The sequence below is a fragment of the Hylaeus anthracinus genome, unplaced genomic scaffold (assembly GCF_026225885.1).
Source record: "Hylaeus anthracinus isolate JK02 unplaced genomic scaffold, UHH_iyHylAnth1.0_haploid 11985, whole genome shotgun sequence".
NCBI lineage: Eukaryota > Metazoa > Arthropoda > Insecta > Hymenoptera > Colletidae > Hylaeus > Hylaeus anthracinus.
This window is the reverse complement of record NW_026534333.1, coordinates 4,950,658-4,975,001: the sequence shown is the minus strand read 5'-3', so window position 1 is coordinate 4,975,001 and position 24,344 is coordinate 4,950,658. Positions and strand designations below refer to the sequence as shown.

At 45.9% G+C, this 24,344-nt stretch overlaps 1 protein-coding gene across 1 annotated transcript; it reads left to right on the top strand.

Moving 5' to 3' along the window:
• The first annotated feature begins 2,669 nt into the window (after positions 1 to 2,669).
• LOC128887376 (dynein axonemal heavy chain 7) lies at positions 2,670 to 23,327 on the top strand. Its single transcript, XM_054143203.1, has 27 exons — positions 2,670 to 3,128; positions 3,903 to 4,257; positions 4,704 to 5,177; positions 5,368 to 5,748; positions 6,068 to 6,504; positions 6,561 to 6,676; positions 7,126 to 8,511; positions 9,469 to 9,666; positions 9,736 to 9,867; positions 10,016 to 11,068; positions 11,813 to 11,986; positions 12,075 to 12,247; positions 12,511 to 13,516; positions 14,042 to 14,230; positions 14,538 to 15,616; positions 15,679 to 15,870; positions 16,168 to 16,394; positions 16,637 to 17,007; positions 17,496 to 17,676; positions 18,203 to 18,501; positions 18,654 to 18,818; positions 18,918 to 19,158; positions 19,594 to 19,883; positions 20,832 to 21,069; positions 21,147 to 21,298; positions 21,749 to 22,030; positions 22,904 to 23,327. Exons 1-27 carry the CDS (start codon positions 2,891 to 2,893, stop codon positions 23,108 to 23,110), a joined length of 10,236 nt encoding a protein of 3,411 aa, XP_053999178.1. The 5' UTR covers positions 2,670 to 2,890; the 3' UTR covers positions 23,111 to 23,327.
• The last annotated feature ends 1,017 nt before the right edge of the window (positions 23,328 to 24,344 follow it).

Genomic DNA, 24,344 nt, shown 5'->3' with positions numbered 1-24,344 from the left:
CGTAAACCTTATTTTATCAAGTGTATGATAGCTTCTTCGAGATCTCGTCAAGATACGTAGATTCAACATGAAATGCGACTGCGAGGAAGTGACGTCATGCGAGGGCATCCCTCGTTCGAAATTTCAAAACGAGGGAGCCAAGGATGTTCCACAAATATCTAAAGTGATAGAAACGAAGATCGAACCGTTATTTAGCTTGCCACCGGAATTAATGGAATGTCCTAGGACTAAAAAAAAGCAGGAGAAACGAAAGCAACGAAAACACGAGGAGACATATACTGGAAAACGATTAAAAACTGAATACTTTCGCAGGTTAGCAAATCGCGCCATTTTTTTTTTACCTTGTTTCGCTTAAGTTTGAATTAAATTCGATGTTATAAGAATGTAACTGAAGTATAATTGCTAGAAGGTAATGATCGACGACATTATTTAAAGATTTTTAGCCAGTTTAGTCATCAAACCGGAGTTGTCACAGGCAGATATAGATTTGAACAAAGACCAAGACGTGAATCGTTATTACAATTATATTACCAATGGGGCCGACACTTTTCACACGGTTCAGATTCAGGACGACGTTGTACAGAAGATATTAAATTTAGTCCCGTACAATTTAAGAGATCGATTCAACTACTGCACGGAGGATTTGCTGATGGAGATCAAAGACACGTTCAAGAAGAATATTAAAAAAGCAATATTGGAATTCGCGTTGCAAGATCGTTTGCAGGAGCGTTCGGTCGAGGTCGAATACAAAATAATTTCCAATACCGAGTGTTTCGTTTATCTTTGTACCCTTTTTCGATCACGGATATTTTTATATTCGATGTTATTTGAAGATCAACACACGACTATCCGAATATGACTGTGTAAAAAATGGTGGTTAATTATAATATCTGTACCTTCGAAGCAAACGATTTCATAGATTTGTAGTTCCTGTCGATAAAAATAAACGAAACACCCTGTACATTCAATATGAAATCGATCGTTGGTGGTTTCTTGTATGGTTTGCGCCAGTATCGGAATTTTTATCCCAAGCGTTTTCAATTCCTCCAGGAGCAAGAAATTAAACTGCTGCCTGCTTTAGCGGGTCAGGTCCGGGAGCACCGTGAAACTTTGCGGAACAATTTGCACCTGATAAACCCATGCATGAAGATGACGTTGGAACAATGGTTTTGCAAATTCCGGTACGAAATCGGTCGTTCGCAGCGCGATGGTCTCATCTCGATCGATCGACGGGCTTTCTTTCAGAAATTTCCGGCTTATCGACCTGGAGCATATCGTCGAGTACGCCGATAGTTGGGATCTGGCTCTGTTCGAAAGCACTCTCCGTCGTCAAATTGACAGGGAGAGGAACACGCTAAGGAAGTCTTGGTACAGTGGAATACAGGATGTATTTCTCGTGGTAAAAGATTCACGTTCAATTTCCACGTTTCCGTTCGCTGTGACAATTTATTTTACGCAACGTGACTTTTGTTATGTATTTTTCTTTATTTAATCTTTCACTTCCATTTTTTTCTTCTTAAACTTTTCTTAAGATAACAGTACAATTACAGTGGTTGTAGAATGTATTCGTAGTTTCTTAACTTCTTTTTTTATAATCAATGATATTTTACATATTCTCAGAAGTCTCTAAAATAGATGCAGTCCAAACAACATTTATCAGTTAATATAATTTGTGAAATTAACAAAAAAATGTGAAAAGTGGGTAAAAGTATTATAGGAGCAATAAGTATTTGTACGATTCTTATGACGAACCATTGAAAACTTGTTATCCTGTTTCAAGCACGAGAACTTATTCTTTTGCAGAACAACAGGAAAAATTTGGTTCCTAGCCCGTTGGAACGTGGCCGGTTCAAAAGATTCTTCGAGTGCATCGCCAAGATAATGGAGGCGCAGCTTCTATCTGCGTGTGAAGATAGCTTGAAAGATTTGATGGATTTTATCATTCGCGGCCAGGTGAACTATTTCGAGCTGTCGTATAAGAGCGAATCCATTCGGTAATTATTCGTCAATTTCAGCCTGTCAAATGCGAGTTCAACGTGAGCATAATCGTCAGCGGCGAGCAGCTCATCTTCGATCCGTCCTTTGATCAATTCAAGGATGTACTTTGCGGCATCTTGGACCGCATATGCGCGGCTGTTAAAAATTTCAATAAATTAGAGACGCAGCTGTACCTGGATTGGTCTGAGCCGTTGGACACTCTGAAAGTATCGTGGAGAATTCTTTTCTTTTTTTACAGTTGACTTTTCTTCTTGAGATTTACGAACGGAGGATTAATGATTAATTGGCTCACAAATTTCTCGCCTACAGCCTAAAATAGACGAGTCCGTGGTGAACGCCTACAAACAGGAAATCGTCGATTTGATCGATCGAGAAAAGCAGATTCCCGAGAAGCTGTTGGTCGCGTTGCAAATGTAACCATCAATCGTCAGCCTGATTACAATTTTCCCTCGATCACGGGTCTCTTCGTTACAGACACGAGCGTTTGTACAACAACGAAGAGTACCGAACGATGGAACGGTTTGTAAAGGACGAGAGCAAAACTCTCAAAGAATACGACGAAACGATAAAGCATTATCACGATCTCATGACGAATATTCCGGTGGACATTGAAAAGACGGAGTTCGCTGGCCTCTTCAAAGTGTCTAGAAAGATCTTTCTGGAGACGATCGTCGACAATGTCGCTGTTGTAAAGTGTCTTCTCACCGACACCCTCGTGAATAGGTACCAGCACGCAGCGAGAAAGTGAGTCTCTTGTTACCTTAAACGGGTATCGATAAAGTTATCCAAGGGAAAATTGATCAGGTAGCAGAAAGGTTGTTTCAGAGTCGCGGAGGAATACCAGGCTATAACTGATCGTGCTTTGGGCACGCCTGCCGACACAGCCGCCCTGATGGATCTGATAAGTTTCGTTAAAAGAGCCATAGACGGCTCTCTGAAGGACCTGGAGCAACGGCTTTACGAAATAATCGAGCACATCCTCCTCTTATCCGACTATCGCGTTCTTGCCGAAAGCGAGATAAACGTCACCAACACAGCGTTCCAGTGGTACCACAGGATACCTCAAGTCCTGGACGAGAACGAAGTCATCGTCGCCAACAAGACCATAGAGTTCCAGGAGGCACTTAGAGGTGTCGTTATAACTAAAGAAAAATATTGTTAAAAATTGTTAAATATTGGGAGAAAGGGAGACGTTCATATTTTAATCGAAATGGGTTGGAGATAGTTTTCGTATAAACGTGTTAAAGGATACAAATGTAAGAAAAGTAGCTGTAGAGAACATAGTCATGGTTGTCGAGGTATTCAGAAAAGTAAGGGTTGGTCGCTTGGTAGTAGCTGAGATTGAAAAATGTCTGCTTAAGTTTCAGGATAATTTCTTTTAAGATTAATACATTAGTAAGCAACGGTAGAATATACATTTGTGATTTATGCTCTTTTGATCGTTTCTGTGGTTCGTGAAAGATATTGTACAGTTTTTGGTTACATCGAACTGGCAACTCGAATCCATTCGTTTACTCGTAACGAGTCGACTTACCAGACCAAAAAATTAATGCCTTTCGCTCAACAATGCCCCAGCGTCGTTTTGCTCCCTTTATAATCCCATTCGTCGAGATCCGCGAAATAGCCTTCAGGTACATCCGTCACTTTTTTGTTCCATGAAAATTTACGCCCAGTTTAGAATTTTTTTGTAATCCAGGCCACCGGTTTCCAAACTATTCAAAAGTGCTCTCCGCCGAAAAAGAAAGAATTTCCGCGCAGAAGATGCGCGGACGAATATTTTCGTTACATTTATTTTGGAGTACCGTTGAACATTGACAGAAAAATGTTCGGTTTAAATTTCTTCCTTACGAATTCACCCTTTAACAATAATAATAACGTAAACTTCAATGTTCTCTCGTCAACAGTTAGGTACCGTAGGTTCGAGGACGAGCTGGACTCCTACGCGAAGCAAGTCGACGAAATCCAGTACTGGGGCGATATCGCGGAGGTGTTCAAGTACCAGAAGAGGGCCCAGAATCTGGAGAGCAGATTGATCGCAGCCATGGAGAAGATCGACAAGTTCAACGAAGAGGAGGCATCGTTCGACTGGGAGATCACGCAATATCCGCGGCGCAAGCAGATCGCAGATCAGCTGAAACCTTTCAAGCAGCTTTTCGACGCGATCTGCGACTTCTTGACCAAATACGACAAGTGGATGAACTCGATGGTCGGTACCTACGATCCCGAGGATATCGATAACGACGTGGGACTCGCGTACAGGTGGTCTCTTTTTCTCCTTTCGACGCAGGATTTTTATATGCGACTTGACCTTCTCTAAGAAATTAAAGCAATTAGTTCGAATCCTTTTGATACGTATTATTATATTTTTGGGAGGCTGATCTTTGAACGAGTAATACACGTATCATCTTCGATGTTTGGTAAAATGGGCTCAAGTGGGTTCGAAGAAATACGATATAAACATTGAATATTAAACACAAGCTTTCGTCAGAGAAATTTCAAAATATTCTTGTCTTATTCCAAGGAGTACTTCTCAAAGACGTTTCATAAATTAAGAACACGAAACTGACCATGAACTGACTGCGATAATTAATTCCGAATACATAATAACTATAATATAGTTATCCTAGCTCTATCGTAAGAGGTCAGAATTCTCAGTTAAAGTATAAATGGGTTCAATGATTAATAAGACACCTTGATCCGATCAGAACGATCTACAAACTGGAGAAGACCTTCCAAGAGCCAGACCTGAAGAACCTGGCGATCAGCGTGCGCGAGAAGATCGAGGAGTTCCGTGATCACATGCCGATCGTGAGCACGTTGGGCAATCCAGGGTTAAAGGCTCGCCATTGGGAGCAAATTTCGGAGATCATTGGCATTCCCATGAAAGTGGACGCCGATTTAACGCTGGCCAAGGTCCTGGATATGGGTCTGGGCGCGCTCGTCGAGAAGTTCGTGGGCATTTCGGATAACGCGTCGAAGGAAAACACTTTGGAGAAGGCTATCAATAAGATGCAAGAAGACTGGGCCAATTTATGCTTCACGGTGAACCCTTTCAAGGACACTGGCACCCACGTCATTGCGGGGGTTGACGACATACAGCTGCTTTTGGACGACCACATCATCAAGACGGTCACTATAAAGAACTCGCCCAACATAAAGCCGTTTGAAAATAGAATACTGTAAGCAGAAATGAAACCACTTCGGGGAATGGTGACTTACGAGCTTCGTTCTGTTCATTTTTACGTTCAGTTTCATTTTTAAGGGTGCAAAGATGCAAAGGATTCTCTATAAGGGGTTTTTAGGATTTTGTTTTTTAATTAGGTCATCTTTCACATTTAATTGTAACGCGTACTTTCATCGAACGAATAGGGTATGGGAGTTCAAGCTGCACTTGCTGCAAGACATTCTGGATCAATGGTTGCGGGTGCAGGCGATCTGGATGTACCTGGAGCCGATATTCACGTCTCCGGATATCCAGCAGCAAATGCCAGACGAGGGGAGGAAGTTCTCCGCGGTGGACAAAGCTTGGCGCGACATCATGAAGATCGTTCACTCGGATCCTCGAGTTCTCTCGGTCATCGAGATCGATAAAATGCTGGAGAAGCTGAAGAAGAGTTTCGGTCTGCTAGAGGACATTCAGAAGGGCCTGAACGACTACCTGGAAAAGAAACGGCTATTTTTCCCCAGGTTCTTCTTCCTCTCCAACGACGAGCTGCTGGAAATTCTGTCGGAGACCAAGGATCCCACACGGTGATTTAAACTCGAATCGTTTCACTCGATCGCTTCGACGACTCTGGGTCATTAATGACTCGGCTATTGGAAATGTTTCATAAAATAACGATTCGTGTTCTTGTTGGACTCCTTATTACAATAATTACTTTTAATAATTCCCTCGAGTCACAATATATCGAGAACCATGAAACGTTACGATTATACAAATATTATTTTTTCCACGGGTCAGAATCGATCCCAGAGTCCGCTACCCTCGCGACCGTCGCCCAATCCATGATTCGAGAGTTCGTACGATCGCGAGATCGCAATTTACCGGGATCGCGACGCTGCGTTACAGAGTTCAACCGCATCTGAAGAAGTGTTTCGAGGGTATACACAGGCTGAAGTTCAACGAGGATCTCGAAGTGCTCGCGATGACGTCCACAGAGGACGAAGAGGTGGACCTGGTGGACATAATATCCACTTCAGCCGCCAGAGGACAAGTGGAGAAGTGGCTCATCGAACTGGAAGCAATTATGCGGCGGAGTGTGCGGCATGTGGTGGACCAGGCGATACGGGCGTATCCTACCAAACCGAGGAAAGTCTGGGTGCTGGAGTGGCCTGGACAAACGATCCTTTGCGTTGGCAAGACGTATTGGACTTTGGGCATAGAGGAGGCGATGTTGCACGGTGTTCAGGGCATGAACAAGTACTTGGACCAGTGTCAGACGGAGCTGAACGAGATTATATTGATCATCAGAGGGAAACTGTCTAAGCAGAATCGCATCACCCTGGGTAACTATTGAACTTACTCTCGTCGAGGATCGTTACATACGTGTTACATATTTCAGAGGCTCTCGTCACGCTGGACGTGCACGGCAAGGATGTGCTCGCAGACCTCTGCGAGGAGAAGGTCATTAAGAACACCGACTTCAGATGGCTTTGTCACTTGCGATACTACTGGCTGGTTAGAATCATCCTTCGAGTAGAACAATCTTCTATCAACGTTTGGTCGTTCCATAAGTCTATGCTTCCTATCTATGCCTGCGATAGAGAGTTCGTTCCCTGGTGTCGTTGAACCCAAGAGCAACCTTCCTTGCAATTGCTTGAAACTAGAGTTTTACGGGGACTCCAAGTACTTGCCTCGATGAAACGTAAAAATGGAGAGGGCTTATCTTTCTATTCTCTCTCTTGGTCGGCTTATGGTGGGTTCGTTAGAACAAGAACCCTCCTGCTGGTATTAAGAATCAGTCATCAGGCGTCCTCTTGTCGTTTTACAAACATTGATAATAGGCTAACGCCTGGCACCATGGGGCGAGCCCTTCTGACTCTCGATAACCTTGGACACTAGACTATGCCTGCGGCAATCGAGGCTTTTCCTGCAGCCAGACGTTTACGAGTGTTTTTTTTTTCTAGGAAGAGAACATGTGGGCCTACATGATCAACTCCTACCAGCGGTACGGCTACGAATACCTCGGCAATTCCTCGAGACTGGTGATCACTCCACTGACGGACCGTTGCTACCGAACCCTCTTCGGCGCTCTCAGTCTCCACCTGGGCGGTGCTCCGGAGGGTCCAGCCGGCACCGGAAAGACGGAAACGACCAAGGATTTGGCGAAGGCGGTAGCCAAGCAATGCGTCGTGTTCAACTGCTCCGAGGGACTGGACTACATGGCTCTAGGGAAGTTCTTCAAAGGTCTGGCATCCTGCGGTGCCTGGTCCTGCTTCGACGAGTTCAACCGAATAGACCTGGAGGTCCTGTCTGTAGTCGCGCAGCAGATCTTGACTATCCAACGGGCGATCAACAGTGGCGCGGAAAAAATGATCTTCGAGGGAACGGAGATCTTCTTGGACCCAACCTGCGCTATCTTCATCACGATGAACCCTGGCTACGCTGGCAGGTCCGAGCTACCGGACAATCTGAAAGCGTTGTTCCGTCCCGTCGCCATGATGGTGCCCGATTACGCGCTGATCGCCGAGAACACCCTCTACTCGTACGGCTTCTATAACGGCAGACCCCTCGCCGTGAAGATCGTCACAGCTTACAAGCTCTGCTCGGAGCAGCTGAGCAGCCAGCCCCATTACGACTACGGCATGAGGGCCGTCAAATCGGTCCTGGTAGCCGCTGGCAACCTGAAACTCAGGTATCCGGACGAGTCGGAGGACATTCTGATGCTGAGGAGTATCCTGGACGTAAACCTGCCCAAATTTCTCGTCCACGATCTACCCTTGTTCGAGGGCATCGCCTCGGATCTTTTCCCCGGGGTTGTTCTTCCTGCTCCCGATTACACCCACCTGAACGCCTGCACGTTCGATGCATGCGCCGAGGCGAACATTCAATGCACGGACTTCTTTCTGGAGAAGATACAGCAGATATACGAAATGATGATCGTGAGGCACGGATTCATGATCGTCGGGCTCCCGTTCAGTGGCAAGACCTCCGCGTACAGGATGCTGGCCGATTGCCTCGGCCTCCTGGAGGACCGCAAATTGATGGACGAACACCGGGTGGAGATAACGGTTATTAATCCTAAGGCGATCACCATGGGCCAATTATACGGGCAATTCGATCCGGCGTCGCACGAATGGAGCGACGGTATACTAGCTGTCAGCTACAGAGCGTTCGCGACCTCCACCAATCCGAACAGGAAGTGGCTGGTCTTCGACGGGCCGGTCGACGCCCTGTGGATCGAGAACATGAACACCGTGCTGGACGACAACAAAAAGCTCTGCCTGACCTCGGGCGAGATCATCCAGCTGGCGCCCACGACCAATCTGATCTACGAGCCCATGGATCTCGAAGTAAAGAATCCAGATTTCGGAAATATTTTCTGAATATTGTTTGTTTTCTTCACGACCAATCTGATCTACGAGCCCATGGATCTGGAAGTAAAGAATCTAGATTTCGGAAATATTTTCTGGACATTGTTTATTTTCTTGAGGAAAGAGAATGTAGATTCTTTGGGTACTTGGATCGGTATAGAGTTTATCAGGAAGTGGACGTGTCGATCTATAATATTGGGAAGATCTATGGTTCCTTTACAAGACTTTAAAGTCACTCTCATGTTAAAGTTAATCTCGTGGGCTTTTCTTACTTTTCTTTTTGTATTCGAGGAATAACTGATTCGAAGACAACAACGACCTTGAATACTAGGATTTTGAGATAGCCTCGATCTACTTATTATATAAAGTAATCATCGAGCGTTCATATCGCGTAGTTATCGATATATCTTCTTCATTTTATGAATGTTAGTTATTTGAGATGTCGAACCGCAATAAAGATAACGATATTTAGTTTGTTTACTTCCAGTGAAGTTTAGCACGAACTCCTTTTATTCTAAACGCTCAGGATCTCCAGAAAAATTGAACGAAACTTATCAACATTATTCTCGTATATTCGAGTAATACCAGAAGGAGTTATTTAAGGCGATAAGGCCACAGTGACTCACACTTTACGTGTCGACTTTGGGAACTATCGATTTTCTTTTGTACAAAAAAAAATGGGCCACCCGAGTAACTCTCATATCGTTAAAGATGAAAAGAAGCCTATCGCACAAAGTGAACGTAAAAATATAACGTTTTGTTAAAAACGACGCGACCTTGACATTTTTTACCACTTCAACTAACGAGCAAGCTCGCCGTTACATGTTCCATTGACGTTAAACGAATTTTACCTTAAGCGAATTCTCGTTTTAAGCAACGTTACGATCGCTTGGGTTGCTTTAATTGCAAGGTGACTGATATCTGACGTAATAACAGGTTGCATCGCCGGCCACGGTTTCGAGATGTGGCATGATTTATATGGAACCAGTCAGCTTGGGCTGGACACCTCTGTTGACCTCCTGGTTGAACACGTTGCCAGACACTTTTACGGATCACATCAAACATCACTTGGACAGCATGTACACGAGATTCTGCCCACCTTTGCTGCATCTAGTTCGGAGAGCGGGAATTAAGGTTCGAAAGATTCTAGCTTTCGTAGACCAATCTAGGATTTAGCGTTAAAATATATATCTATCTCTTTAGGACTTGATAACAATGCCCGACGCCAACCTAGTAAGATCCGTGATGTATCTGTTCGACTGTTTCCTCGACGACTTCCACGACGAGAAGTATCTCCAAACGTTATCCGATTTGGACATGAGAGCGCAAGTGGAGGTAGTTCAAAATCAACATCATTACTAACCGATAAGTAACTAGTTCGTGATTTCAATCGGCAACTAATTACGTTTCTTTCGAGTAGCTTCGTGTGCTTATAATTTCCGAGATATTGGACCATATAAGTTTATCTCGGCTCGTATTTCAGGGTTGCTTCTTCTTCTCCTGCATTTGGGCGATAGGTGGCACCTTGATGGTGGACTCTCGCGACTCTTTCAGCGAGCTCTTCAGAGCCCTGACGCAGAGGGAGTTCCCCGAGGACGTCAGGGAACGTTTCGACATTTCCGAGGACACCGCAGACCCGCCGAAACCGTACGTGGTGAACTTGCCGTTAACAGGGAGCGTATTCGATTACAAGTACATCAAAGAGGGCAGAGGCAGATGGAGGCCGTGGACGGAGGATCTGGCAGACGTTCCGTCGATCCCTAGCGACATGCCCGTGAATCAGATCATCGTCCCAACGATCGAGACCGCTCGTTACTTTCACCTGTTCAAGCTCCTCATTTGCCATCGCAAACCAGTGCTGGTGGTTGGTCCAACGGGGACCGGAAAGTCCGTGTACATCATGGAGTTTCTGCTGAAGAACGATCCGGAGACGTTCAAGCCGATGTTCGTGATATTTTCGGCGCAGACCTCGGCCAATCAGACCCAGGAGATCATCATGAGTAAACTGGATAGGAGGAAGAAGGGACTATACGGAGCTCCGCCAGGGAAACATTGGGTGGTGTTCGTGGACGACCTTTCCATGCCACAGAAAGAGGAATTCGGGGCACAGCCCCCTATAGAGTTGCTGAGGCAGTGGTTGGACCACTGGACGTGGTACGACTTAAAGGAAATGGCGCCGATAGAGCTGGTGGACGTTCAGTTGGTATGCGCGATGAATCCACCGTCCGGTGGCCTCGATGTTACACCGAGGTTCAAGAGGCACTTCTTCACTCTGGGCATCTCAGAATTTTCCGACGAAGTTCTGACCGTTATATTCAGCACCATAGTGTCCTGGCATCTCAACAGGAGAGAGTTCCCAGACTATTTCTTGCCTTGCATCGAGTACATCGTCTCGGGCACACTGGACGTATACAAGGAAACCAGGAAGCATCTTTTGCCCACTCCAGCCAAGTGTCATTACTTATTCAACTTGAGGGATTTCTCGAGGGTGATCCAGGGCGTGCTGCTGTCCACGCCTGAAACTGTCAGCGACACCGTAAGCATGAAATTACAATACAGGGTGTCCCAAAAGTCGTGGAGGAGCCGGAAATGGGAGGTAGCTGAGACGATTCTGAACAACAATTTCCTTTGCAAAAATGTCGGATGGGGCTTCGTTAAGGAGATATTAAGCGAAAACCCCGACCAATCAGAGCGCGCGTAGACCGTTGGAGCGGCCGCGGTAGCGAAGGCTACGCGCTAGGCGGCAGCGTCAATGTCCTTCGATGCACGTCGAGTCGCTTGTTCGCGTACAAGCGCGGCCGTCAGCGCGTAGCCTTCGCTACCGCGGCCGCTCCAACGGTCTACGCGCGCTCTGATTGGTCGGGGTTTTCGCTTAATATCTCCTTAACGAAGCCCCATCCGACATTTTTGCAAAGGAAATTGTTGTTCAGAATCGTCTCAGCTACCCCCCATTTCCGGCTCCTCCACGACTTTTGGGACACCCTGTATATACGCGTTGATAGCATCCTTATCATTGGATGCTTCTGTATCATCGCGTTAGTCTACTTCGGGTTTGTTCGATCTTTTTACCAAGAGATTGTTCGAAGATTAGCACCATTAAACGACAAAATATTTTTGACCATTCAATAATAAATAATTTATTTCAGAGGCCATCTCATCGCATTTCTTAACTTTTTGTTTCATTGAAGTTAATCGATTTATCCAACGAACGGCACATTTATGCGTCTATTTCCTCTGACTTTAAATGAAATAAACGAAAATATTAAGCTTCTATGTCAAGGTGGGCATGTCGCGTTTATGGGTGCACGAGGTCCTACGCGTGTACGGGGACCGCCTGGTGGACGATATGGACATAAAATGGCTCGTTAAACAGATACGATCGACCGTGTCCTCGTACATGGACGACGACTTGGATCGGATGTTTGAAGATTTGATCACAGAGCCGGAGGGTTCGGTACGCGTTCTCCTCGATTTGGATTCGTCCAAGTTAACAATGTCTTCAATGTTCTTCGGATTTCCATCAGAGTTTCGATTGTCATTAGGTGACGTACATGGAGCTACGAAATCTGATCTACTGCGACTTCCAGGACCCTCTGGCAGACAGGAAACTGTACACAGAGGTGGAGAATTTGGATGACCTTACCGCCACGGTAGAAGAATATCTCGCGGAGTACAACTCTATTTCAAGGACGCCCATGAACCTTGTTCTCTTCAGGTCTCACCTCTTGGAATTCTCTGTAGCAATTCGTTACTTGGTTTCGTCAATAGTAAACAAACGAGAGAAATAATATCGATTACTACTCCTCATTCCATTCATGTAGCTTTATTATTTAACTAAACGTCATCACCTGGTTCTCTTCAAGTTATACAATCTTCTGCTTGAATACTACGAAGACAAGGAATGAAACGAATGACCTAATACATTTTTTAAAATAAAAACCAGACCGTAATTTCATCAGACAACTTTACTTCCACTAGATTCGCCATAGAGCACCTCTCGCGGATCTGTCGGGTGATGATGCAGCCGCGCAGTCACGTGCTGCTGATAGGCGTGGGTGGTTCGGGACGTCAATCTTTAACGAAACTGGCAGCCCACATCGCGGATTACGAGCTCTTCCAGGTGGAGATGTCCCAGCAATACGGCGCGTACGAGTGGCACGAGGACGTGAAGAGTATCCTGAGGAAGAGCGCCGCCAGCGACCTGCACACCGTGTTCTTGTTCATGGACACACAGATCAAGGAGGAGACGTTCCTAGAGGACATCAGTAACCTGCTGAACTCGGGCGAGGTCCCAAACATATTCGCCGCCGACGAGCTGTCCGACATCTGCGAAAAGATGAGAGTGATCGATCGTCAAAGAGACAGATCCGTGCAGACGGATGGCAGTCCGGTGGCTCTGTTCAATTTCTTCGTGCAGACGGTTCGCGAGCATCTGCACGTAGTCGTGACGATGTCGCCGATCGGTGACAATTTTCGCGTCAGAATTCGAAAGTTTCCCGCTCTGGTGAACTGTTGCACGATCGACTGGCTCCAGTCATGGCCGGAGGACGCTCTACTGGCCGTGGCGACCAAATTCCTAGGCGAGATCGACCTGACGAAGAAGGAACGCGACGCCTGCATCGAGATGTGCCAGTATTTCCACACGTCCACCCAGGACCTGTCGCAGGAGTTTTTCAGACGAGCGAAGAGATACAGCTACGTCACTCCCACGTCGTACCTCGAGCTCATCAACACGTTCAAGGATCTCCTCGAGAAGAAGAGGAAGGAGGCGCTCGACGGGAAGGGACGGTACGAGGCGGGCCTGGAAAGGTTGGACAGTACTCACAAGCAAGTGGAGAAGATGCAAGAGATTTTAGTCGCCTTGCAACCGAAGCTCCTCGTCGCCGCCAAAGACGTCGAGGCAATGTTCCTCGACGTTCAAAGACAGAACGACGAGGCCGTCGCTATCGAGCAAGTCGTCAAGAGCGACGAGGAGGCCGCCTTGGTAAGGTGTTGCCGGTTTCGTGATCAAAGTCGATCTTATTCGGGGCAGTCCCCGCTTCGTAAATGCCACTCGTCGCTGTCTTTTTTGCGTTTTCTAATTTCTTTTCCGGGTATAGTTGGCTGGCCTCGCGCCGAGTTGCGTTGACGTTAATGAGATTCGGACGTTATGCGTTTGCTTGGGCGTGTTTGCCCCAAGGAGCTGGCATTCAAATCCCGAAAAAGGGAACAAAGTGAAACGCTGCTTTTGAGAGAGACAAACTTGCCATGAATGGAAGTGTACTGAGTAGCATAAAAGTAACGGGTTACCTACAGAAGAGGTACCAATCACCGAGATGCCACCGTAGAGGTTTAAGTACTCAGGGGGCATCCTTATTCATAAATCAATTTTCTTTTAATTTTTTCAGAACGAAAGAGCTTCGTACTCGGCATTGATTTTTGGTCTTTGATATATTAAACTTCAACCCCTGTAAATTCACACTGTTAGGCGACGTCCAAAGACTACTCGACATTGCCCTTGTGTCCTCAGGTCGTTGCAGGAGAAGCCGATGCCATTCGCGCGGAATGCGACGCCGACTTGCAAGAAGTGATGCCGATACTGAATGCAGCCAACGCAGCATTAAACACTTTAACGCCTCAAGACATCCAGATAGTGAGGTCCATGAAGAGACCACCGGCTGGTGTTCGACTAGTCATGGAAGCTGTTTGCATCCTCAAGGTACTCTAATTGAACCCCTAGCATCGAGTTTCAAACAATGAAATATAGAACCTCGTTCAGTTTTTTTTTCGACGATTTGATGGCGTCGACGTTTTGTACATGGAACTTACCATGTCGAGACTCGTGGTTTTCTAGTAATCCACAGAGGTCAACATACTGAAACACACTCGTTCAAACATATAGAAATTATTCAAAAGTTAAGTGACATCGATGTCCAGTACCTGAAATACCTGAAATTTCACGATTTCTGATTGAATTACTCCTCGAATACGAATACAAACCATAACCGAGACACAATCCTACGTAGGACGTGAAACCAGAGAAGGTCCAAACCCCGACAGGAGCCGTGGACGACTACTGGAAGGCTTCGCTCCGCGTATTAAGCGACATGAGGTTCCTGGAATCTCTATTGACGTTCGACAAGGACAACATCCCGGAGCGAATCATGACGAAAATTCGCACTACGATCCTAACGAACCCTGACTTCGATCCAGAGAGGATCCGACACGTGTCCACGGCCTGCGAGGGTCTCTGTCGATGGGTGTTCGCGTTGTCGGAGTACGACGTCGTGGCGAAGATCGTGGCGCCTAAGAAGCAGGCCCTAGCTAAGGCCGAGGCCGATTACTCGCAGGCGATGGAGCAACTGAACCTGAAGAGGCTCCAGTTGCAGGAGGTTCGGGACCGTCTGGCGAAGCTGGAAGAGCTGCTGGCTGAGAGGAGGGCGGAGTACCAAGCGATGACCGACGAGGTGACGGAGTGCGAGGAGAAGCTGAGAAGGGCTAGAGAGCTGATCGGCGGCCTCGGCGGGGAGTACACCAGATGGTCGGACACGGCCAAGATGCTAGGCGAACGTTATTACAAGCTGACAGGAGACATACTGATCGGGTCTGGCGTCGTGGCCTACCTAGGAGTGTTCACCGCGCAGTACAGGCAGCAGCAGATCGAAAACTGGGTGGAAATCTGTTCGGAATTGGACGTGTACTGCACGCAGGACTTCCAGCTCACCCAGGTCCTCGGCGATCCTGTGTTGATCAGGTCCTGGAACATTTTTGGGTTACCCAGCGACCTCTTCTCCGTGGACAACGGCATCATCGTCACGAGCTCGAGACGATGGCCACTGATGATCGACCCTCAGGGACAGGCCAACAAATGGGTGAAAAACATGGAAAAGGAGGCCAACATCAACGTGATCAGGTTGTCCCAGAGCGATTATATGAGGGTTCTGGAGAATGCTGTCCAGTTTGGACAGCCAGTTTTACTGGAGAATGTCGGCGAAGAGCTGGACGCTGCTCTGGAGCCTCTCTTGATGAAACAGACGTTCAGGTCTGGCGGTACCGTGTGCATCAAGATCGGGGATTCTATTATTCAGTACTCCGACAACTTTCGGTGCGTTAGGGGGTACGTGCTAACCGTTTCGAGAAGGATCGTTGCGACCTTTTTGTTTTTAGGTTCTATATCACGACCAAGTTACGCAATCCTCATTATTTACCTGAAGTCGCGGTGAAGGTTACCTTGCTGAATTTCATGATCACGCCCATCGGCCTCGAGGATCAGCTTCTGGGGATTGTCGTGGCGAAGGAGAGGCCGGATCTCGAGTCTGAGAAGAATCAGCTGATCGTTCAGGGGGCTGCTAATAAAAAGTGGGTGATGTTTCTGAAGAGTCTAAGAATAACAGTATTTTCCATTCGAGGCATTCGTAATTATTTGAGCCTTTGCATTCGAGGTTTTTTTTTCGACTATCTACTCGAGATGCTTTCTTGGCATTCTATTGTCACGAATGCTAAGCTTAGATCGACTTCGAAAATGAGATCTCTAGTTTGAGATTTGAGAATCAGACCTAAAGAAATGAAACCTAAATAAACATTATTGCTGGCTGATTTGCTTAATGGCGACCTAGAGTCACCTCCAAAGGGTGAATTGACGATGTTTCTCCGTAGGATGCTGAAGGAGATAGAGGATCGGATCCTGGAGGTTCTGTCGACCTCCGAGAAGAACATCCTCGAAGACGAGACCGCGATCAGTGTTCTGAGCTCGTCGAAGCTTCTTTCAGACGAGATCGTCGCGAAGCAAACCGCTGCTGAGATCACGGAAATGTCCATCGACGAAGCGAGATTAAAATACACTCCCATAGCCGTCTACAGCACTGTCCTCTTCTTCACGATCGGTACAAATTTTATAGATAAAAGACCACGATTAGAATTCAGGAAATACTCTCTTTCAATTTTGCACATTCGTAGATCCATCCTCAATCTTCCTGTAAGTTTACAAGCGCGACGAAGCGTGGTAGTAAAATTTCAACGTTGACCGTTATTTTCCACGATCCCATAAACCACGTTTTCTATTCTGTCGATTTTGAACAAGGTCTCGTAAAGTACCTTTCGAATAGAGCGTAGCAATTTTCAACAGCTGTTCTGGCGAACATCGATCCCATGTACCAGTACTCGTTGGTCTGGTTCGTGAATCTCTTCAGGAACACCATCGACAACACGGATCCCGTCGAGGACATACAGCAACGACTGAAGGATCTCACGAGAGAATTTACCCGCTCGTTGTACGTGAACATATGTCGCTCGCTGTTCGAGAAGGACAAGCTTTTGTTCTCGCTGCTGCTTTCGGTGAACCTGCTGAACAAGAAGGGGGAAATATCGATGCCCCAATGGATGTTTCTGTTGACTGGCGGCGTAGGCCTCGAGAATCCTTTCGCAAATCCCACGAATTGGCTACCCTCGAAATCCTGGGACGAGCTGTGTCGCTTGGACAGCGTGCCTGGGTTTCAGGTACGATATACAGTACCGTAAGTATTCGTACCTTCGATATCTATCGAAGAAATTCGCCCAAATTAAATTTTAGGTTCAATGTTTCCGAATAAACTTTATTCGTATACATATTTACAAGATTTATTTGGAAAGATCAAATCTAACGTAGACAAATTTCTTTAATAAACATAGGAGGTACGAATATTTATGGAGCTGACTGTATATAAACTTCATAGCATTGATTTCATAATAAATGATTTTTCAACTTTTCATTCTTCCAGTCGTGTATTTTCATGAAAGTCTCGTCTCCTATTTTTTTTACAGTTTCCTGTGAAAAATGCTTCGATTTCTACAAATAATTTCTCAATTTCGTAAAATTTCGTCGGGCGTACAGAAATAACAAACTTTGAATTTCATAGTCACGTTTCACAGCATATGTTTTTTTTTCCTCTGCGAATACTTTATGAACAACCCGCGCAAAGTTCGTTGGCTTTGATTTCTGTGTTTAGGGCTTCAAAGATTCTTTCGCGAGAAACATAGACGCTTGGAAGGTCGTCTTTGATCATATGGAGCCTCACACTTTACATTTCCCAGCGCCTTACGACGCAGCTACCCCTTTTGAGAGAATGCTCGTGTTGCGTTGTATCCGCCCTGACAAAGTCTTGCCTGGCGCTCAGCAATTTGTGGAAGGTAGGAGACCTCCGTAAAGGTAGACCGTTTCTTGTTGATCGACGTGGTAATTGAACGTCGCGTTTACAAGTTAATACCAAACAAATACCACGGAAACTCGGTCGACGTACAATATCGGAGTTGTTGCATTTCAGTGTCTGCAATTTATTTGGTCCGAAATCAAAGCTTAACTGGGAATTTTATAATCGATCCTTTTCTTATTTCTTTTCGTTTCAACCGTCTCTGTTATGTCAACATTTGGTTACCTTTGAAGGAGATTGTAATATTAAGCAACGTATTCCGAGTCCTTTTCTATGTATTCATTATTTATATTTCCATTCTCCTTTTCCATCTTTCGTGAAATCAACGTATACGCGATTAATTAAAAGTAACGTAGAATAACAAAGGGAATTTCAAGGCCCTAGTTCAACCTAGGAGAATGAGAGAAATGCCAGTGCTTTTCGAAACAACGAATGGTTCCGTGTATATAGCATTAAGATGCGCCCAAGCTTCGTTGCACGCCAATTTTCACTCCCCGTTTCGACAGAACAATTGGGTCGCCGCTACATCGAGGTGCCGCCCTTCGATTTGCTGTCTTCCTTCTCGGACTCTTACTCCTGCATCCCTCTCATATTCGTCCTGACGCCCGGCGCCGACCCCATGGCGATTCTACTGAAATTCGCCGACGACCAAGGCTTCGGCACCAACAGATTGTTCTCCCTGTCTTTGGGTCAAGGACAGGGCGTTATCGCCACGCAACTGATCGACGAGGGAGTGAAGAACGGCACCTGGGTGGTCCTGCAGAATTGTCACCTCGCCAAGAGCTTCATGCCAGAGCTGGAAAAGGTGAAAAAGCAAATTTTTAATTCCAGTCTCTGCGAGGATTAAACTTTCGTGCTCCATATAAATAGCTTTCCTTGCATCCACAACTGTCTCGATTATCCATCGTTTTCTTCCTTCTTCTTGCGAAGTGAAATCTGTGATTTCTTTTTTTACAGATTTGCGAGACTTTCACTCCAGAGACGGTGCACCCAGATTTTCGATTATGGCTGACCAGTTATCCCGTGGACCACTTCCCAGTCAGCGTTCTCCAGAACGGCGTTAAAATGACCAACGAGCCACCGAAAGGGTTGCGCGCAAACATAATCAGATCTTTCTTGCAGGTAACGATCAAACGCGAATATATACACCTGCAAATAAATAAGAGATACAGCCAAGAAAGAACGAGCAAAGGCGTAAAATAATTTTAAATGAAACGTCAGGACCCGATATGCGACGAGGAGTTCTTCGAAACGTCGAAGCAGAGCGAGACTTTCAAGAAACTTCTCTTCGCTCTGTGCTTTTTCCACGCGATCATCCAGGAACGGAGACAGTTCGGTCCGATTGGTTGGAACAATCAGTACGAGTTCAACGAGACCGATCTGCGTATCAGTGCGTTGCAGCTGAAGATCTTCTTGGATCAGTACGACGATGTGCAGTTCACTGCCTTGAAGTACTTGACAGGTATGAATGCGCGAGTACAGGTCCTGAAAATCACTGCAATTATTCAAAGAATTTTCAAAAAACAGATTCCTAAAATTTACTTCGAAACTGAATGTAAATACCGTATTCGTCATTTCCTTTTCATTTGTTTACCTCGAGTTCTACATCTACCTCCTATCAACATAAAGTGTTCAATAATGTAAAGCAAACGTAGAACTTTCGATAACTTCGACCTCCAAAATGAACGCATTATAATTACAACGTCCATACTTTTCCTTTTCACCTGCTCGGCCTCGAGACCTTTTTATAAATCTCTAGCACAGCGTCGAATTCGAATCAGTGTCGCTTGGTATCTGTTCGAATCACGGTAACGCGTCAACGTGATATGGCGTCTCCGATGATTCGGGGACAAGTTTAGGGCACTCGATGGCTCGATTCGTAATTAATTTGTCCCAGGCGAATGCAATTACGGCGGACGCGTGACAGACGAATGGGACAGGAGAACTTTGATCACCATCCTGGCGAGATTCTACTGTCCGGAGCTCATCGCGCAGGAGAGATACTTGTTCGATCCGAGCGGCGTGTACTATGTGCCCCCAGTCAAGGATCACAGCGAGTTTCTGGATTACGTTAAGTCTTTTCCGATGGCCACTGCGCCCAGTGTCTTCGGGATGAACGAGAACGCTGACATCATCAAGGATCAGCAGGAGACCACGCTGATGTTGTCGTCGATATTGCTCACCCAGGTGAGGATTGCACGAAAATAACGTTCGACTTTACTTTCACACGAATAATCACGTTTCTTTATTCAATAGTCTGTTCAGGGTATCAAAGTAAGTAATTTTAACAATGATTTCGAAGATACGGTAAGAGATTTTCCGATACTTTTTACTATTTTATGCGTATCGTAGCTGAGGAAGTCGAGGAGAAAGGTGAGAGAATGTTTTCTATGTTAATTCTGCGAATAAATAATAGACGTGATACGTTCAAGAAGGAAATAGCACCCTGGAAGTGATAATATTGACGCTAAACCTACACGACGTTGATTTGTAACTATTTCTATCGTGAATTCATATACATACATGTAACATATAAGAACTGTATACAAATATTTGAAAACGGTCATTCGACCGATCGTGGTATGTTTAGTGTTAAAATACGTATTATTATAAATTGACAGGATATACGTAAGACGATACGGGTCCAATTAGAATACTTTTTTATAAAGAGTTACTTTTCATGTCCGGTACATCTTATCCTCTCTTTTCCGCGGAGGTACGCTTCTTCGCCCCCCGGCCAGGGCTCCATTAATTTTTCAACAGTATTTTCCGTCGTACATTTCTTTTTCACAACCATCGGGGCGACAATTATTCCGCGGATAAAAGGCAATTCCGTTCGCTGGCCGCGTTCCAAAACGCGACAAGGAGGAATCGCGGTCCAGGGGTGCACGTCGTTCGGCCGGCGTACAAAAATATTATCAATTCCAGTCGAACAAAAATTTCCCAGCGGGATCGACGATGTCGGGCGTTATCATTATCTTCGTTCATTAATTTCGAGACAATTAAGGCGCGCTCTGGGCCGCCCACAGGACGGTTTCGTGTTTCGCAAATATAATAGCGTTCCTTAAATGTATTCTGCGTGACGAATTGTGCGGATTACTAACGAGGCACCGTGTTGCTCCGTCCTCCAATTAGGACACCGGTGGAACGGAAACAGACACAGGGAAATCGCCCGACGAGACCGTCTACGGGGTGGCGTCTGATATTCTGTCAAAGTTGCCGAAGGACTTCGATCTCGTCGCGGCACTCGAGAAGTATCCGACGTTATATAATCAAAGCATGAACACGGTGCTGGTCCAGGAAATGGGAAGATTCAACAAGCTTCTGCAAACGATCAGGAATAGCCTCATAAATGTTCAAAGAGCGATCAAAGGTAAACGACTAAGCGATAACCACCCTCCCCCGGGCTGCTCGATCGATTTTTCACGCGCTGACGAACGCCGATCTAAGGTCTGGTGATCATGAACTCGGACCTCGAGGAAGTCTACGTATCGATAATTACCGGGAGGATACCGAAGATGTGGATGAGGAACTCCTATCCCTCCATGAAGCCGTTGGGTAGCTACGTTCAGGATTTCTTGAAGAGGCTGGCGTTCCTTCAGGTATCCTCAATTAACGAGAAAGTTGCTCTATCTATGTCGGTACCGCGGCAAAAATATTGCTTGTTAGTATTGACACGACGATGAAGCTAATTATAGCTCGACTTGTGGATAGTCTTCAGTATTTAATCGTACAATTTTAACCCTTTAACTTGTAACAACGCGCGAGACTCGCGGCACAGAATTTGAGTAAAACACGAACAAAAATGGAATATTATACTCGATTATGGCATTCACGATCCTGCAGTAAACGGTAGGTTAAAGGGCTAATAAGAACGTACTCGCGACAGCGCATAGCGTTTATTCGCGCTAGAAAGTCCAATAATTGCGTCAACGATATCAAACAGAACAAAGAAAAGTTTCATCTTACTTGGGCAGATGTTATCAAACAGATTAATTTTGATCACCCCTCCTATTTTCATTGTTGTTCGAATTCGTTTAATCTTCTCGCAGTTGTGGTACGACGAGGGACCACCAACGTCCTTCTGGATCTCTGGTTTCTACTTCACCCAGGCGTTTCTCACCGGGGCGCGTCAGAATTATGCGAGGAAATACTCGATCCCCATAGATCTCCTCATCTACGATTTCATGCCTCTGAAACAAACTGTATTCCCCGAGCCGCCAGCCGACGGTGTTTACATTTACGGTCTCTTCCTAGACGGTGCCCGTTTCAACATGAAAACGATGAAGCTCGACGAGTCCCTGCCAAAGATTCTGTACGATGACGTTCCCTACGTGAGTCTTTTTCTTGCATCCTACTTCGTAAGTACGCAAAAGTGCGCGAGGATTCGCGTAAATACAACGATATTTATGTTATTATTCGAGTTTCAACTCCTACAAAGTTACTCGCGTTGAAAATTTATTTTCCTATTCTCTATATTAAATGACGAGGTTCAAAGAAAGGGTGTTTGAGCTCGTGAAAAATGTAGCGTGCTAGCCATTTTCTTCTTGTTCGCGTGTATGTACACTGACAAGAAGAGACCCAGAAGTGGAAAAGCTCACTTTTAATGAGACATGTACCAAATTGTAGGTCTTGACATGGGTTACGAAACTTGTTAAGGAGCGCCCACTTTTCAGCCGTATATGACCACATATGTTTGAGATAAACGGAATTACGCGTCAAAATATTGACAAAAACGATGACGTTGGCTCGGGGAAAGTGCCGATATATAATTAATATTTGTAGCAGAAACCAAACGATACTGAACGCATACGAGTAACAAGATGGCGACGTGCATAGTAGATGTGCAACCCCTAAGAGAAGGATTGCGTTATCAGTTACAAATATTCATCAAAAAAGAGAGATATCAGAGCTTCCTGTTCCTTTCACGAAGATATACAAATCAACGCCATTCTATCCATAATATTTTTTAATTTCAACCCCTTTTATCTTCAAAGCGAGCGGTCACATACGTTCTTGTACTTCAGAGGCTCGAGATGTTATATTTTCATAGTTGGTCAGATCTAACATAGTTATATAGCTAATAATAATATTCTCGAACCGTTAATCCGAATCTACAATGTTTCTAAATTTTACATTCTTATATTTCTAATCTTTTGCTCTCGTTCCGCGATCTATTCCGATCGCTCTGCAATTTATTTCTTCAGATCTGGCTGATACCGGCGAAAAGGGACGAAGTACCGGAGAAGCACACGTACACTTGTCCCGTGTACAAAACCGCGGAGAGGAAGGGCGTTCTGTCGACGACTGGCCACTCGACGAACTTCGTAATCGCCATATGGCTCCCGACGGAGCATCCGCCGGAGCACTGGATTCTGCGAGGCGTAGCTATGCTCTGTCAATTGTCCGATTAAACCAATTATTACGTACATCGCGAGCTGCGATTACTCTACGTGGATCGTTCTGGTCAGGATAGTTCGAAAAGATTCATTCTATCTCTGTCTCAATCTTGACCTTCCGCGAATTAGGTATTATCGAAATATCGAGTGGATAAAGGAGTATACGTTGTGAAATGAATAGTATTCTCGTGAAAACGTATAAATTTGGAAAGTTCAGTCTGATCCATATAGTTTAAACTGAGTCCAGTGTGAGTTTTCTAAATTATTGCCCTTTTTATCTAAGTATATTATGGTGAACGGTGAACAATCAAGAAGAACGAACTAATTTCTCTGTGTTCGTTTTGCCATACTGATTTTTGGAATGCTCCTCCTCGTGGCAGGTCGAAAAGTAAAAATCGATTTTCCGTCCACGTTGAACCGTAAACCACCCTTAACTCTTTGCAACACGGTAGCCCGGGCACGGGTGACCAATTAAGATAATGTTCATTCGAGCACCCCGGTAAGCATCAGTGACCACTTGGTTCGGCAACCCCCGCACATGCACACCGGCTCGCAAGGTTACCACATTTTCATGTGTTCCGTCACTTTCGTTTTCCATCGATCTCCCTCGCCCCGAATCCCCTCTGTGCAGACTGCACTCAAACCCGCTAAAATTCCCTTCGGCCACAAAGAGGAGATCTCATCCACGATCACCCAGAACTCCGCCCTCGAAACATCTTCGCCGTCGACTTTCCGTAAAGTCACTCCGGAGGTGGAAACCCCTGCCCTGGAATATTCCTGGGAAGCCCCGTCGCCTGAAATCGCCATGGAATCCCGCCCGTAGACTCGGGGGCCCCCCCCCCCCCCACAACAGGTGGCGGTACATCCGGGTCAGAGGCTTGGCCCCCCCACGTGTCCAAAATCAATCGAGCGTCGAACGTTTCGCCGTGAAAACTGTTCGATGGGACCGCACCGTGTAAAAGTCATCGATCGTGGACGATGGGTCGACGTTTGAGCGACCCGACGAGCCAAAGGAAAACGTGGAAATCGGTCCGCTGGTACGCGGCTAACCTCTGGTCGCCTTTCGACGCGAACGTCGACGTCCCCGCGGCGACACGGAGATTGGGGGCGAGAGGAGTCGGGATCGAGGCTGTATCCGTACGCGAAATCGAGATTCCTATGCAAACGGTTATCGTAAATATTGCAACTCGTGGTATCAAGAGCCTCGCAGCCAGGTGTACGAGAGAAATTTCGAAGGCGGCGTGCGTCC